Source organism: Notolepis coatsorum, assembly GCF_963971535.1.
Source record: "Notolepis coatsorum genome assembly, chromosome: 8".
Lineage (NCBI taxonomy): Eukaryota > Metazoa > Chordata > Actinopteri > Aulopiformes > Paralepididae > Notolepis > Notolepis coatsorum.
In genome coordinates this window covers 35,008,742-35,026,083 of record NC_140172.1, presented here as the reverse complement: position 1 = coordinate 35,026,083, position 17,342 = coordinate 35,008,742, and the positions used below count along the sequence as shown (strand labels likewise).

General features: G+C 44.3%; 1 protein-coding gene across 1 annotated transcript in view; it reads left to right on the top strand.

Moving 5' to 3' along the window:
* Positions 1-10,206: 10,206 nt before the first annotated feature.
* slc22a21 (solute carrier family 22 member 21) overlaps positions 10,207-17,342 on the top strand; it is a 57,782-nt gene continuing 50,646 nt past the window's right edge. The window contains exon 1 of the mRNA XM_084319988.1: positions 10,207-10,306. Within this exon, the coding sequence (XP_084176114.1) occupies positions 10,226-10,306 (81 nt within the window). The 5' untranslated portion in view covers positions 10,207-10,225. The remainder of the gene's footprint in view (positions 10,307-17,342) is intronic.

Genomic DNA, 17,342 nt, shown 5'->3' with positions numbered 1-17,342 from the left:
GAATATTGACAAAACCATACTTGGTCATTTACTGTACATTGGGTTGGGTTAGGACATTTACAGGGGCCAGTTTCGTATTGCAGCCTCCCGTAGGTGTTCTTTGAGAGTGTTTTTGAAAGTGGGTAGTGATTCACATTCCTTTACAGCTTTGGGTAGGGCGTTCCACATTGATGTGGCATAATTGCAAAACGTGTTTAGTCCCTTGTTTGAGGCGAATCTGGGTTTAACATGATTTGTGGAGCTCCCTCTGGTGTTGTGATCGTGGTATTCACTGACCTTTGGGAAGTATTTTGACATGTACATGGGTACCTTGGTCGTGTAGTGTATCTTGTAGACCAGGCCCATTGCAAGTTGCTGTACTCTGTCGTCTACTCTAAGCCATCCTAGTTTGTCAAAGTGGGCAGGGGTGAAGTGGGTTCTAGGAGTAAGGTCAAGCAGTAGTCTGACCAGTTTGTTTTGAGATGTTTGTAATTTTGTTTTTAGCGCCTTTGAGGTGCTTTGGTACCATGAGGTGCAAGCATAGTCGTAGTACCCTTGAATGAGTGCTTCTGCCAGAGTCTTCAGGGTATTCTTGTTTACCAGAGAGAGGATGAATGGGAGCCAGAGTGGGGGGAAGACATTCGGCAAAGGACGCCGGGTCCGGGAATTGAACCCGGGTCGACCGCTTCGCGACGCAGCGTGTTACATGGGTCGCCACAGATTTAGACTAAATTCTACACTGGCTCAGTGACAGTGGTTCAGGAGGTATAGCAGTCGTCTTGTAATCCGGAGGTTCTCGGTTAGATTCCTGCTCCTCCCGGGCAGCGTGTCGAAGTGTCCCTGAGCAAGACACTTAACCCCTAATTGCTCCCGATGTGCAGGTTGGCACCTTGCATGGTTGCTGTTACCATTTACTCAACAATAGATAGAGAACATGGACCCTGAACACCTCCTCTCTGATAAAGAAGGCCCAACAACGCCTCTACTTTCTGAGGAGGCTAAAAAGAGCCAACCTGTCACAAAAACACCTCGCCAACTTCTACCGCTGCACTACAGAAAGCATTTTAGCATCCTGCATAACGGCGTGGTATGGCAACTGCAACCGCTACCGACCAGAAGGCCCTGCAGCGGGTAAGGCTGCAGAGTTCACCATCAGCACCCAATTACCCACGATCAAGGACATCTACCTGAAGCGCTGCATGCGGAGAGGGCGCAACATCATCCGTGACCCCACCCACCCCTGCAATGGACTGTTGGTGCCCCTGCCCAGTGGGAAACGGTACAGGTGTATCTAGGTTCGCACCACTAGACTCAAAAACAGCTTTTTCCCCAAGACTGTAACCCTGATGAACTCTGCACTCTAACCACTTTACCATCACATGCACTATTAGGCACCATCACTTTACCTGACTACCACCATGAATGCTGCACTTTACTCACTCTGTCTCCTATAGGTTTCTTATATTTTTATATTTTATACATTACATTTGTATCTAGGTCTTTTTAAGTTGTTGTTGTTGTTTTAACTTATACAATGACAATAACACTGAATTGAATTGAATTGAGAAGATAATAAATTACCATAATATGACGTGAGTGGGGGGTATAGGGAGGTGTAGTGGTTACAACGCGGCACGGTGGCGTAGTGGTAACACTGTCGCCTCACAGCAAGAAGGTCCAGGGTTCGATTCCCGCTTGGGGACCAGGTTTCCGCGATGCCAGGTACCCAGGTGGGTGATCTCCCAGGCCTTTCTGCACAACAACAGATCGCTAACGCTGTCGCGTCCGTGACGAAGACGGGCAGGAGCACTTGGATGGTCCCCTGATCTCCCAGGCCTTTCTGTGTGGAGTTTGCATGTTCTCCCCGTGCTCGCAAGGGTCCCCCCCCCCCCCCCGATAAGAGAAACCCAATGGAAAAACATGCACAACAACAGATCGCTAACGCTGACGAAGACAGGCAGGAGCACTTGGATGCTCATCTGCTCCCGGCGGCCCTTGGGGGGAAGGACGACGGGATGGGTTAAGCGCAGAGTAGTATCGCATTGGCGATCCTAAAGAGACAATGCATGCGTGTTCCGGTGTGTGTGCTAAAAAACTAACCGCTGTGTGCCACTAAAAAACATTGAGTTGCATGCCGAATAAAGACCTCTGCAACAGGTCCTGCATTATTATATTATATACGTCATTTCTGTTTTTTCCTGTTCCACCCTCTGTTCCACTTAATGTATTTCCCCATTGACCATTTCTAAATAGGCTCGTTTTAGATAAATAAAGCATTAACGTGGGGGCGGCTAGGTGGTGTAGTGGGCAAGGCGCTCGCCACCAATGCAGGAGACGCTGGGTTCGAGCCCAGCTCTCCGCATTGCTATCAGCTTGGCTGGTCGTTCATACTAACACAATTGGCAGTGTTAGGGGTGGGAAAGCTGATGGGTGGGGATCGGACGTTGTGGACAGCGACTCCTACAGGTCGGTTGGTGCGCCTGCGCAGCAGAATCAGGAAGCGACGGGGCGGCGTGTCCCTCCCATGCAGACCCCCACCGCTGAGAGATCGCGCTGTGCAGGTGAAAAGATGCGACGGCTGCTTCCTCGAGTACCGGAGGGGACACGTGATGTAAGGCTTTGTCCACATTGCAGCCGGCTTGTGGGAGGCATGGCCTAACAGCGTTCGAGACAGGGGAGGGTAGAATTGGACGATACGAAATTGGGATGGGAGAAAAATTGAAAATGGGAGAAAAAAGTAGACCAAAAAATAAATAAAGCATTAACGTTGTCATGGTGTACCTTTCTGTGCGTATTCATCCACAATCTATAGCTCAACATGAAAATATTCGCAATTAATCGTAAAGGTAGCAAAATAACAACGTTTATGTTTTCGTTCGCTGGGAAACTACACTGCTATTTGGCGCTGCTGACTGACGTCACCACAGCGTAGACGCCCATGGCTTTAGTCGCAGACCTAGGATCAGATTTCCCTTACATTCGATAAGCTTAACAATTCGTAAAAAATAGATTTGATCGTAATATTTATGAGAATGCATGTTTTTTTCACACTACAGGAGGAGACACAATGATGTAAAAAAAGAATTTTCAATGAACCTAATTGTATGACTTTCTGAATGGCCAGAATGGCAAAAAGAAAATCAACAGATATTTTTCTAACCTCACCTTTGGTCATGAAGGGCTGTTGTATCAATATGTGAATCAATTATGTACTTTGTGTCTTTCCATTGGCAGGTGAAGCATGCTGTTATAATGCCCCTTTATGGGACAGCGAATGTAACATCCATAACGTTTTCCAGGAAAAGTTGTCATAAAACATGCATCTGGAATGCAATGTCAACCAAACTTCCTAAGCAAAGCTAACTTTTATAAAGATGACATATTAGCAACAATTAGTCATTCTGGTCTTATTTTTTTTTATTCTTTACAAGTGTTATGGATGTTACCGTTATGGATGTTACATTGCAAGTGACGGATGTTACATTGCGAATGTGTGTTGTTAAGTGTGTTGTTGACCCCTTTGTTTGAAGTATAATTTACACATTTTAGTTACACTTATTGAGATAAAGATGAGCCTGCAATAAGAAATGTTTTGACCTTTTGGATTTTGAGATAGGTGACAAAATACACAGCGTTATGGATGTTACGGAAATTGACAAGCTTTTCGGACTCACTGAACACATGATGAAAACTCTGTGAATATCTTTTTCAAAGAATAACATGTTTACTATCACTTTGTAGGGAAGGGTTTGAGGTACCCAAAAAGCACATTCAGGAAAACCTGGCATTTCCTCTCAAGGAATGAATCACAAAAAAGTGCCGTTATGGATGTTACATTTTTGCGTTATGGATGTTACACGTCTGAAATAGACAAAAAACACTATCAAAAATGTGTGTTGTTAAGTCTGATTATGACCCCTTTGTTTGATTTAAATCAGAAGTATTTTATGACTCCTTGTTTGATTAAAATCCAACATATTTCCAGACACAACTTTTTCACACATTGTTGGTCTAGGCAGAGCAGTGTCCACGTTAGCCTACTGCTAATCGGCTGCTGTCGGCCATCTCCCCCTTGCGTCTGCTCAGCCTACATGTGTATTTGTTATTGTTTTGCCGAGTATCATGACAAGAAACCCACCCCAAAAAACACACCCCAAATGAAACCAAACATAAAGTAAATGAGTATTATTCCAGGGACGACATTTCAAGACAGGCCCCAGGAATGAAGGATGCAGTGACCATAAGAGAAGGAGTCAAGCAGAGGGTTCAGAAACGCCACATGTCCATGTCCCTTATGGAGGCTTACCGCTGCACTTCCAACCAAAGAGGACAAGTCCTGGGTCAGTTTTGATCAGATTCGTGAACACCTCAATCCTCACATGGATAACAGAGGGAGATACCATTTCTCTGAACCAGTCCAGGCAGAGTGAATTGGACTTTTATAACTTTCTTTTTCGTGGTGAGGTTGACATTTTCATGGAAATGCTCCAAAACTCATTTTCCGATATTAATATTGTTGTTCTCTGTATAGAAAACACTTTTTTATGTTAATCAAATAAAGAGCTATTTTCCAAAAACTTTTGTAATTTATTTTCAGAAGTGACTGATATTTTAAAACAATTTAAGACCAAAAAATATAGTATGATGTCATAATAGGACATTCAAGAACATTTGTGATGTCACAGTATGATGTCATAATAGACCATTCTAGAACATGTATGATGTCACAGTATGATGTCATAATCAAACATTCTAGAACATTTGTGATGTCACAGTATGATGTCATAATCGAACATTCTAGAACATGTGTGTTCTACATATATTCAACAATTCTCGAGGGAAGAAGAAGCAGGCCATGCCGTATGTTCGTGGGGGGAGGCTGTTGTTTGGAGAGGAAGACAGAAGTGCGGCCTGTTCATGTGGGAGGATGGATTGGGAGAGATGCGCCGAGTGGCGGCGTCTGCGTCCGTCGGAACTGTGCAGCGAAGACATGCGTGGGAGCAGTAGTCGGTGGTGGGATGCGGAAGAAGTGGCTGTGAGAGATCAGGAACAGCGAAGGCCTTGCGATTGGTGGCCCCGGCCTGTGAGCGGCTACCCAGGGTATTGGGAGGATCGTGATGGAAGTAAATGGTGTGAGAAGGGCGAGGAAGATAGCGAAAGGGAACAGGCAGATATGGAGCTAACGACCGATAACGGAGAGGGAAGTGAGAAGGAGGCCTCGGAGATGGTGGAAGATAAAGGGAAGGAGTCGGATGGTGTAAAGAAGAAGAAGAAGGAAGAGGAAGAACGGGAGAGGGAGGAGGAGGGGTGGGATACGGTGAGGAAGAAGAGGAAGAAGCGGACGGAGAGGAACGACAGCGATGGGGATAGTGAGAGTAGGGGGGAGGAGAGGGGGGGAGAAGGGGGGAAGAGGAAGAAAGGGGGGGACGATAGCTCAAGTGGTCCGGGAGACGAGGGTGCAGGAAAAGATGTGGCAAAAGCGGAAGTGATCCATATAGTGGTCAGGCTTGAGGGGGAGAGGGATGAGAGGAAAGTAGGTAGGCTCGAGTGGCCCAAACTCATTGCCGAGCGATTAGGAGAGGTAAAGTACGTGAACGTTTTGTGGGATGGGAATCTGGCCGTAGGGTGTGGTAGTGAGGGGCAGGTGGAGGTGGCTAGGAAGATGCAGAGCATTGGGGGGGTGGGTATAAGTAAGGTGGCGAGAGTAGGGGAGAAGAGGGGGGGGGGATGTAAGGGGGTGATAGTTGGGGTACCGGTCGAGGTTACAGTAGAGCAGCTGGTGGAAGAGCTAAAGGAGGACAGGCGTAATGGCATAGTTAAGAGTGCAGCAAGGATGAAGAGGGGAGCGGAGAGGGCAGTGACGGGGACGGTAGTGATTACGTTTGAGGGTGGGGTTGTTCCTAGGGAGGTATTAGTAGGGCGTAGGATGTATAGGGTTAGGGAATTTGTTCATAATCCTCTTAGGTGCTATAGGTGCCAGGGGTTTGGCCATATAGCTACCACGTGTATGAAGGGGATGAGGTGCGCTAGGTGTGGCGGGGAACATGAATATGGGAAATGTGGAGAGGGAGTGAAGCCGAGGTGCTGTAGTTGTGGTGGGGAGCACAGTGTAGCGTTTCGGGGGTGCAAGGTGATGATGAAGCAGGTCGCGGATCGGAGAGAGAGAAGGGAGGGTAAGTTGACGTATGCTGGGGCGGTTAGCAGGGCAGGACAGGGGAGCCAAGAAAGGGTGCAGGGGGTTGAAGGAGGGCATTTGGCAGTGAGGGTAGAGCAGGTGGAAAGAGACAGGGGAAGGGAGGAGAAATTAGGTATTGTGGCCTTCGTGGCAGGGGTAGTTACTGGTATGGCAGAGGTTACGGGTAGAACAGAGATGGTGAAGATGATTGTTAGGATAGCGGTTCAACATCTGGGATTGGAAGGTCTGGACTGGAAGGAGGTGTGTAAAGAATTGGCTGAGGGGGCTGCGAGGGACAAGGCTGCGAGGGACAAAGCAGCCCAGGATAAGATAGCAGGGGGCAAGGAGGGTCCCGCGGAGGGGGGCTCAGACAGGAAGTAGCAGCAGTAGATGCACTCCAATGGACAATGTAGTTGATGACGGGGTCCAGTAGAAGAAGAAAAAGAAGGTGAAGAAGGATAAGAAGGAGAAGAAGAAGAGCCCATAAAAAGAATTGCGGAGGGCAGTAATACGCCTCGATGCGTCTACTCTGCCGGAAATTCAAATAAGAAGAAGAAGAAGCATTTCCTGGAATTTTTTCAGACTACAACATGAATCCAGACTGGTTTGACCATCAAAATGGTCCACCGAAGTCAAACACATGTGGGTAAAGCCCTATTTTTGATAGTGTTTTTTGTCTATTTCAGACCAATACTGTTAGTGGTAGAAGGGAACTCATTTTGTGCAAAAATGGAAACTTGCCAATGTTCATGCGGCAGAATTGTTACAATAGCCCATAATCCATTTTCCCAATGATGAATCCCTATACGGGTGGAACAACCAGTGACGTCAGACTACACCTCCCTATAGGGACAATAAGTTAGGGTGACCATATTTTGATTTTCAAAAAAGAGGACATGCTGGCCCCAGCCTCGAGATACTTAATGATAGTTTGCACAATCGAAGCGGGCATGGCCACCTTCATTTCACTATGTCTTGTGTACTGTACTGTACTGTATGTGATGAATAAACCTCTTGAATCTTGAATCTCTACTCAAAGTTTACTCAAAGATGCCTTTATTGTTTTAACATATGCTTGGAAACATGCACCCAGAAAAGCAGCAATTCTTTTTTTTATACTTGAACTTGAGGACTACATACTTTTTTTGCAAAGCTTATCTTTATACATTGTGCTTATAGCACATGCATACGCCTGGTCTCTTTTGAAAGATAACATTCTGAAGTTACTAATGCAAAAAAGGAAAATCACTTTTAGTGCTAATGAAATAGAGTAGCATATAGGTCTGAACTTGAGTTGAACGTGAACTTGTGTACTCACATTTTTCTGCAGTGGTTGCAATATATCCCAAATGTAACCACATAACATGCGCCCAGAAAAGTGGCAATTTTTTTTACTTGAACTTGAGGACTGCATACTTTTTTTGCAAAGCTTATCTTTATACTTTATGCTTATAGCACATGCATAAGCCTGGTCTCTTTTGAAAGATAACATTCTGAAGTTTCGTACACAATAAAGAAGAATCACTTTTAGTGCTAATGAGTAACATAGGGCTGAACATGAGTTGAACTTGTGTACTCACGTTTTTGTGTAGTATAGTTGCAATATTCCAAAATAATATATATATTTTTTGTATAAACTGGAAAACACCGCAAATCCATAGCCTGAAGGGACATGGGCCTGAAGGGACATTAACGTGTGTTGTCGGGCCTTACAAATACATTTGATTTTGATTTTATTATCAATAAGGTAGGATATCTGGAACACACAAACACACTATTTTTTAAATCACATGCCATGAAACTCTGGTACCTGGCTGAATTTAAGACTGCACAAATCATGTTTAAAGCACGAAACAATTCACTCCCGGGTAACATCCAAAAATTCTGTTATAGAGAGGGGGGTTACAATTTAGAGGAGAGTCTAACTTCAAGAAACAGGCTGTTCATTCAACAATGTATGTATATTTCAGTTTGTGGAGTGAATATGAGTTGCATAAGATAATAGAGTGTGAAGGTATACTGAATACGGTCTTATCTGTATGTCATGTATGTCATATGTTATGATGAATTGAAAATGGGGGACCCTGATGTAAACAAGATGAAAGTATTTCTCTGGTCTGCATCCCCTTAACAATTGTGTGTATTGAGCCGTACTGTATTGTACCCAGTGGTGCGTTATTGAAATCATCTGGGGTGACACGCACAGGCATGCGTTGTTCATGGGACGGGGTAGCACGGTGTGCAAGCTCACTCGCTATTTGCATATCAATAGCGCCGGTCGTCAGGTGTGTTAAATACGTTCTCAGACACATTCACACCTAACTTGTTGTGAAGACGTGTTACATTCCATTCGTAGAGGCAATTAGGCACTGTCTTTAGTCTGTGCCCAAGCGAGGGGACATTAAATGCGCATTCGCGGGAGCGCGCGCACGCGCCGGGAGCGCGTGGTGCGTGTCACCCCAGATGATTTCAATAACGCACCACTGGACACGCACCACGTGCACGCGCGCTCCCGGCGCGTGCGCGCGCTCCCGCGAATGCGCTTTTAATGTCCCCTCGCTAGGGCACAGACTAAAGACAGTGCCTAATTGCCTCTACGAATGGAATGTAACACGTCTTCACAACAAGTTAGGTGTGAATGTGTCTGAGAACGTATTTAACACACCTGACGACCGGCGCTATTGATATGCAAATAGCGAGTACTTATCATGGGGTGGCACACCGTGCTACCCCGTCCCATGAACAATGCATGCCTGATTGTACCCATTCTGCAATCTGTTAATAAAGTTTTCAATCAATCAATCAATCAATCAAGGGGGTAGGAATACATACGTTTACACTTCATTCTATACTCCTGCTTGTTTGTTTTTTAATCTGTTTATTAATTGTTTTTTATTATTATTTATTTTCAATTTATGTTCGAAATAAATAAACGCATTCATTCAAGATATTGTGTGAGATCTCGCAGCTGTGCCCGCACAGTGCAATACTCCAATTCAGCCATTGGCAATTCAGCCATTGGGTGGGTGGCGCTGCTGAGCGGCCCTCACAGCGCGGCCGTCAGCGCGCGGCCCTGCCTGAGAGCGCCGCTCAGGCCGCTGGCTCTGCGGCTCTGCAGCTGCATGCAGTCCGGGGTGATCATCTGCCGCGCCATGTAAAAAGTCGCACACCTGACATATCGGCATGTAACTCGAGAACCGAGGCACGGATTTTGGCGATGAAGATGGCATTCGAATGGCAATGAAAAGCGCTTTAATTCGGTAATTTATATGTTCGGCGAAAAATGCAGTCCCGAGCCTTCAGATGCTCGCAAAGGGCCATGAAACTGAAACTGAAACTGAAAAACAATGAAACCCCGGACATTTCCATGAATTTATAAACCCCCCCCCGGACGCCCCGGACAGGGCGTGAAAAGAGGACATGTCCGACTCCGGGCAAAAGAGGACGTTTGGTCACCCTACAATAAGTGCAGGTGTTTGTTGAAATAGAGAGAGAGAGCCCTCTCATATTTTGGAGGATGGAGGCAGTGTGTGTAGCCTAGTTGATGCAAACTCAAAGCGACACCTAGGGCCCAGAACAATTGTGGGACACCAACAACAGAGATTTAAAAGTCATTATAGGTCATTCGTGTCCACATGAGGTAGCCCCCCCCCCCGCCCGCCACCCCCATTATAAAGGGTCCTAATTCTCCTCGCCATCAGCCCACCCCACCGAGTGCTGTTGCGCCTCTTTTGAATGTGCACACAGAGCAGCGACAACATGACTAGTAGCTATGAGGATCAAACGGCTTTCCTCGGAGAATGGGGACCTTTTCAACAGACGGTGTTCTTTCTGCTTTGTCTCACCATCGTCCCGAACGGGTTCTCGTTGTCGATAGTGTTTATCGGCGATACACCGGCGCACCGTTGCCTTATTCCCGCAAACGCGAATCTCAGCACCGAGTGGAGAAATAACTCCATTCCTCTGGAGGAGAAAAGCGGGGCTGTTGCTCTCAGCAAGTGTTCTAGATACAAACTCGATGCCATATTAAGTTTTTCTGACAGAGGGTTTATCCCTGGGATTGATGTGAACATGTCAGACATACAGCACGAGGGCTGTTTGGATGGGTGGGAGTATGATCACAGCGTGTACATCTCCACTATTGTGTCCGAGGTAGGTACCCACCGGGCATGACAACATGTGTTTGTTTTTTAAGTTCTTGATGCGGTTAATGTTCCCAGTTTCGAAACCGCTGACTTGTAGCCTAACTGTTGGTAGGTGTACTGTAACTATGCACTACTATTGCATGTGTGTGCGCGCGCGCGTGTGAAAGAGAGCGAGGTCCGAGGGATGAATGAAAACTTTATTTAACAGATTGCAGAATGGGTACAATACACAGTACGGCTCAATACACACAATTGTTGCAGACCAGAGAAAGACGTTTGTCTTGTTAACATCAGGGTCCCCCATTTTCAATTCATAGTGACATTTATGACATACACAACAAGCAGGGGTGTAAAAAGTACCCAGAAATTATACTTAAGTGAAAGTATGGGTACTGTCTCAAAATCTGACTCAAGTAAAAGTCAGAGTATCTGGCTAAAAACACACTTGAGTAAAAGTAAAAAAGTCCTACTTTTAAATGTACTTAAGTACTAAAAAGTAAAAGTAATTTTTTATTTTTTTTAAAGGATTCCATCATCGGCCAAGTTTTCATTTTAACTATACATTGCACCAGGTGAGTTAGTTGAAGAGGTGAGCCAATTAGTGAAATCATCAGCTGGTGTTTAGGCAAGGCTGGAATGAAACCAAGCATACACTCTGCCCACAATGGAATGTGTTCTGCGATAGACACTGCTGAAATGAAAGAACAGAGGACATTTAATTTAATAATGTCATTTATCAGCTATCTATGATAGGAGTGCAGATGTTTCTGCACTCCCTACAAGAAGAATCACATATTAGTTGTTTCTCATGAGTGGGATTCATCCAAAAACTGAGATAAGAGTGTTCTTCATTACTGGAAAAGATTCACTCGGAGGCGCTTTAACAATGGATCACTAGAAGGCTTGCCAGGGGCAAGGTCATCTCTTTAGACTGAGGAATTTAACAGTCAGTTTTCCAAACACCCCACCCCACACATCAATCCCCACCACATCCCCATCCAAGACACACAGCCTGTCTTGTCACTGACTCTATTCTTCTGATAGCAGGTGTTTAATCAAAGATCCCCGCTTTCTAGTCTTGCACAAGGACCAATCAGCATGGGTATGGGCGGGTTCATTTTCCATTGATGGGGATTTGATTGGCTGTTTACCTGCGGTCGCAGGATTAATAACGTTAGTTTGACCAGATAAACAATTCAAAAATACTCATTAAAATGGTTGGACCTGCAAGATTTGTACTTTGTACTTTGTAGGTCTGCATTTTAAATGTAAGGAGTAAAAAGTATGTTTTTTTTCTCTGAAATGTAATGGAGTAAAAGTACAAAGTATACAAACCTAATAATACTCGAGTAAAGTACAAATCCCCCAAAACAGTACTTAAGTATTGTAACGAAGTACAATTACTCAAGTACTTTACACCCCTGACAACAAGACAACATACATGACATCATGTACATGTGATCATGTACCTACCCAAAGCTGTAAAGGAATGTGAATCACTACCCACTTTCAAAAACACTCAAAAAACACCTACGGGAGACTGCAAGTCGAAACTGGCCCCTGTAAATGTCCTAACACAACCCCCTCCAATGTACAATGACCAAGTATGGTCTTGTCAATATTCCAATGTACAGTTTTGCTTGTACAGTTGTACAGTGTCCCCCCCACCCCTCCTACCCAACCTCCCCCACCCAACCACCTCCAATGTACAGTCCCCCCCCCCCCCCCCCCCCCAACCTCCTCCAATGTACAGTTTCTACGTCAAATGTATACTCTCTTTTCTGGACTCTTTTCGTATCACAAACAGTACTGTATTTGCAAATCTGGTATGTCATAAATGTATAGATGTAGCAGTACTGTCTATCTGTATGTCATATATGTTATGATGAATTGAAAATGGGGGACCCTGATGTAAACAAGATGAAAGTCTTTCTCTGGTCTGCATCCCCTTAACAATTGTATGTTGAGCTGTACTGTACTGTACCCATTCTGCAATCTGTTAATAAAGTTTTCAATCAATCAATCATGACATTTATGGCATAGGGGGACATACATGACATACAGGTATATAGTACTGTTACATTTGTGACATATTGTTACCCATAGATCCTGACAGAGAGTATATACATATGATGGGGAGGAGACTGTACATTAGGAGGGGGTGGGTGGGGATTGATCATTTTATTAACAGATTGCAGAATGGGTACAATACAGTACAGCTGCTCAATACACACAATTGTTAAGGGGATGCAGACCAGAGAAAGACTTTCGTCTTGTTTACATCAGGGTCCCCCATTTTCAATTCATCAATTCAGTTAAAGGGAAAGAAGAGACCAAGAGGCTTTATTATGGTTTATGCTGCACTATGGATATTATGTTTTTATTCTAGTTATTTATGATTAGGCTACATTTTCACAACAGAGTTCCATTAGACAAAATGTTGTAGACTGCCTGTCTGTCTGTCTGTCTGTCTGTCTGTCTGTCTGTCTGTCTGTCTGTCTGTCTGTCTGTCTGTCTGTCTGTCTGTCTGTCTAATTCAATGTAAAAGTAATTAGTAGACAGTCATGCAAAAGCTGAGCATCAGAATATTGGATATAGCCTAGGCTCATAACTCATTGATGATCTTTAATGATTGCTGCATACAAAATTAAAGGGGTATTTCACTTTAGTAGAACTTGTCGAAAATCACTAAAGGCATCTAAGCTAGCAACCCTTCAAATCCCGCCTCAAAACCCACATGTTCGCCCTATCCTTCAACCTTCCCCATCAACCTTAACCCCCCCCCCCTCCAACCTGTTTTGATCTTTGTTACTGTGGCCTTGTGTTTTCTGTGTATCATGCTGTTTTCCCTGTTTCCCTGTGGTCTTATGTTCCTTTTGTTTCTTTGTTTTCTCTGTTTCCCCCACCTAATGTCAGCGACTTCGGGTATTTACTGCTGTCCCTGTTGCCACTATCAACACCACCATTCCTCTCTGGTGTCAGGTTCCTCATTCACTTAATCACTTCCATTCATTTTAAGGACCAAGTCGAAATACAATACTTCTGAAGTATAAACAAACTATTCAGCAATATGAATGAATGAATGAATGAATGAAAACTTTATTTAGCAGATTGCAGAATGGGTACAATACAGTACGGCTCAATACATACAATTGTTAAGGGGATGCAGACCTGAGAAAGACGTTTGTCTTGTTTCCATCAGGGTCCCCCATTTTCAATTCATATAGACATTTATGACATACACAACATACATGACATTTATGGCATAGGGACATATAGGTATTTAGTACTGATACATTTGTGACATAAACGGTATTCAAATATACAGTACTGTTACCCCTAGATCCTGACAGAGTATATACATATGATGGGGAGGGGACTGTACATTAGGAGGGGGTGGGTGGGTGGGAGAGAAATATACATACGGCGGGGAGGGAATATATACATGCGGTGGGGAGGAGACTGTCTATTAGGAGGTGGTGGGGGTTTTGGGCATTTACGGTGGCCAGTTTCGAATTGCAGCCTCCCGTAGGTGCTCTTTAAGAGCGGTTTTGAATGTGGGCAGGGATTCACATTCCTTTACAGCTTTGGGTAGGGCATTCCACATTGTTGTGGCATAATTGCTAAACGTGTTTAGTCCCTTGTTTGAGCCGAATCTGGGTTTAACATGATTTGTTGAGCTTCCTCTGGTGTAGTGGTTGTGGTATTCACTGACCTTTGGGAAGTATTTTGACATGTATATGGGCACCCCGGTTGTATAGTGTATCTTGTAGACCAGGCCCATTGCAAGTTGCTGTACTCTGTCGTCTACTCTAAGCCATCCTAGGTTGTCAAAGTGGGCAGGGGTGAGGTGGGTTCTGGGGTTCAACTCTATATATATAACTCTGTGTAATATATTTTTCTTAGTCAAAGGTATTTATTTGGTCAAATAATCAATAAAGGAACTATTTCTCACTTTAGGCCATAAGGTGAACCCCGTTTTTGTTTCATCCCGTGCACCATGGGGATACAAATTTGTCACTCTGGGTGAAAGATCTATTGGTGTAGATTTAGGAATAACAAGTTCTCCATCTACAATCCTGCCGGTTTTGCGCAATTATACTTTTAAAGTCGGGACTAGATCTTTCCTCGCTAACGGATACTTTTGTCATTGCGTAGTTATACTTGATGTAAGTGATGCAAGTTCTGTCACGTGTCTTGCGCTCCACCAATAGCAGCCGCTTTGTTGCCAGGTTACGACAACAAATTTAGACACTCTGACGTCACGAGACCGCCGCCATCTTAGTTTAGGGGACAACCAACAGGTGTGTATGAGCAAAAGTGAGCTCCGTTTTTAAATAGTAGTAACATATAAACATGAAAAAAGCATGTAGCTACTTGAAGCCTCCAGTGCACATACACTGAGAATGGACTACTGTATATGGCGAAGTAGCTAGCAGCTAACATTTATCTGTTGTTTACAGCCTCACAGCCAATAATTTATTTACGATATAAATATTTGTTCCTTATTCTCACCTGTTATGAAATGGGTAGAGCAGATATATGTATGATTTGACTTGGGCGACCAGTGTCTGCTTTGGTCGACTCTCCCGTCTGCATCTACGTGTGCCCTCTTGATAGCCGCCAGCCACTTTTCCCTCCGTGATGCGTCAGCTGGTATTATATAAAACTTGCGATTTTGATTTTTGATTTAGTTATTAGTACAAAACGTAACACAGCAGCTCGTTGGCATTGTGATGCACTGAAGAAAATTACCCTTGATTGTGTTTAATTTGCCGCTTTTTCGATCAGTTTTCTGCACTAAATGAAGCGTACACAGTGCACAATGAATGTTTCCCCCAAGCCGTAGTTGCGTAGCAACAACAGACAGGAGGTTGACTTCGAGAATGGCATCCACAGAGTACAAATGGACAAGCAACACCTTCTAAAGTTTGCAAAAAGGTTTCTAAACAATGTTATATGCATCTCACGTCCGTTCAGAAAGAAAGTGTACAAGATTTTACACACACGGTGGGAGACATATAGAAACTGCATTCTAGTTTTCTTCAGATACTGTATGCCATCTAGTTTGATTGTTTTACAGTGATGTTTATGTAGCTCTGCTCTGTAGAGATTCTGATCTTACCATTGTGGGTAGGGACATCAGCTTGTACATACACACATGCCATCATGACACATGGAAAGCTGTGTCACTGTGTGACTAAAAAATGGTTCACAAACTCTCTGTGCTGTTGATGATCTAACATGTGACCACGAGGAATGTGACACCAGGTTGATACACGCACAACATGCTGCACACCTGGACAAGAGGCAGGGGAACTATGTGAGAATGCTATTCATCGACTACAGCTCGGCATTCAATACCATAGTCCCCTCCATACTCATAGCCAAGCTCAGGGACCTGGGCTTGAACTATGACCTCTGCCAGTGGGTCTTGGACTTCCTGACTGGCAGACCCCAGGTGGTGAGAGCAGGCAACTGCACCTCCTCATCCATCACCCTCAACATAGGGGCCCCCCAGGGCTGTGTTCTGAGTCCCCTCCTCTACTCCCTGTACACACACGACTGTGTGGCTCAGCGGAGTAGCAATACAATCATCAAATTTGCTGACGACACAGTGGTGGTGGGCCTGATCTCTGCCAACGACGAGAGGGCCTACCTGGAAGAGGTCAAGGTCCTGGCGGGATGGTGCCAGGAAAACAGCCTCTCCCTGAACGTCAGCAAAACAAAGGAGATGATTGTGGACTTCAGGAGGTCGGGGGTCAAGGACTACAGCCCCCTCAGCATCGACGGGGCACCGGTTGAGAGAGTCAACAGCTTTAAGTACCTCGGAGCCTACATATCCGAGGACTTGACATGGACCACACACATTGACAGTGTTGTGAAGAAGGCACGACAACGCCTCTACTTCCTCAGGCGCCTAAGGAAGTTCCAAGTCAGTCAGAAGATCCTTAAGAACTTCTACTCATGTACAATAGAGAGCATCTTGACCGGCAACATCACCTCCTGGTTTGGGAATAGCACTGCACAAGACCGAAGCAGACTACAAAGTAGGGCTGCAACTAATGACTAATTTGGTAGTCGACTAATCTGCAGATTATTTTTTCGATTAGTCGACTAATCGATAACCAATGTAAACAACAACAAACCAAAAAAAATAAAAAAGGATTTTTTTTTTTTTTTTTTTTTTTAATTACCTATCTTTGTGAAAGTGGCTTCTCAGCTCTGGTCCAGCTGAAGACAGAGCAGAGGAACAAATTGGACATTGAGCATGACCTCAGAGTTGCTTGTCTACCATCACCCCAGACTTTGAGACTCTTGTCAGGACCAAACAACAACATCATAACATGATGATCCCATAGCAAATTAAAATAATGACTCATGAAACATTTGAATTTGGATCTTTAAGCCACTTTAAATGAAAATGTATTTGAAGAACAATACAGCAATCACTCATAACAAGATAAATAAATTAAATAATACAAATTAAAGTGGAAGTGTACTTTAAATAACTTTTGTTTGCTGTGTGTGAGAGGAGTCCGTGTGTGTGTGTATGTGTGTGTGTCTTACTCTGATCGCTGTGTGAGTGAGAGGTGTGTACTGTGTAATTTGTGTATGTGTGTGTGTCTTACTCTGATCGCTGTGTGTGAGTGAGAGGAGTGTGAATGTGTGTGTGTCTTACTCTGATCGCTGTGTGTGTGAGAGAGGAGTGTGAATGTGTGTGTGTCTTACTCTGATCGCTGTGTGTGAGTGAGAGGAGTGTGTATGTGTGTGTGTCTTACTCTGATCGCTGTGTGTGAGTGAGAGGAGTGTGTATGTGTGTGTCTTACTCTGATCGCTGTGTGTGAGTGAGAGGAGTACGTGTGTAATGTATTGTGTGTCTAGTCTGATCATCATCTCCTGCAGGGGAACAATGTTTTCAATGTCCAAAATTTGCTATGGGATCATCATGTTATGATGTTGTCTGGAACCCTGAGAAGCCACTCTCACAAAGATAGGTAGTGCACAAAAATTTTTTCTTTTTTTTTTTTTTTTTTTAATGA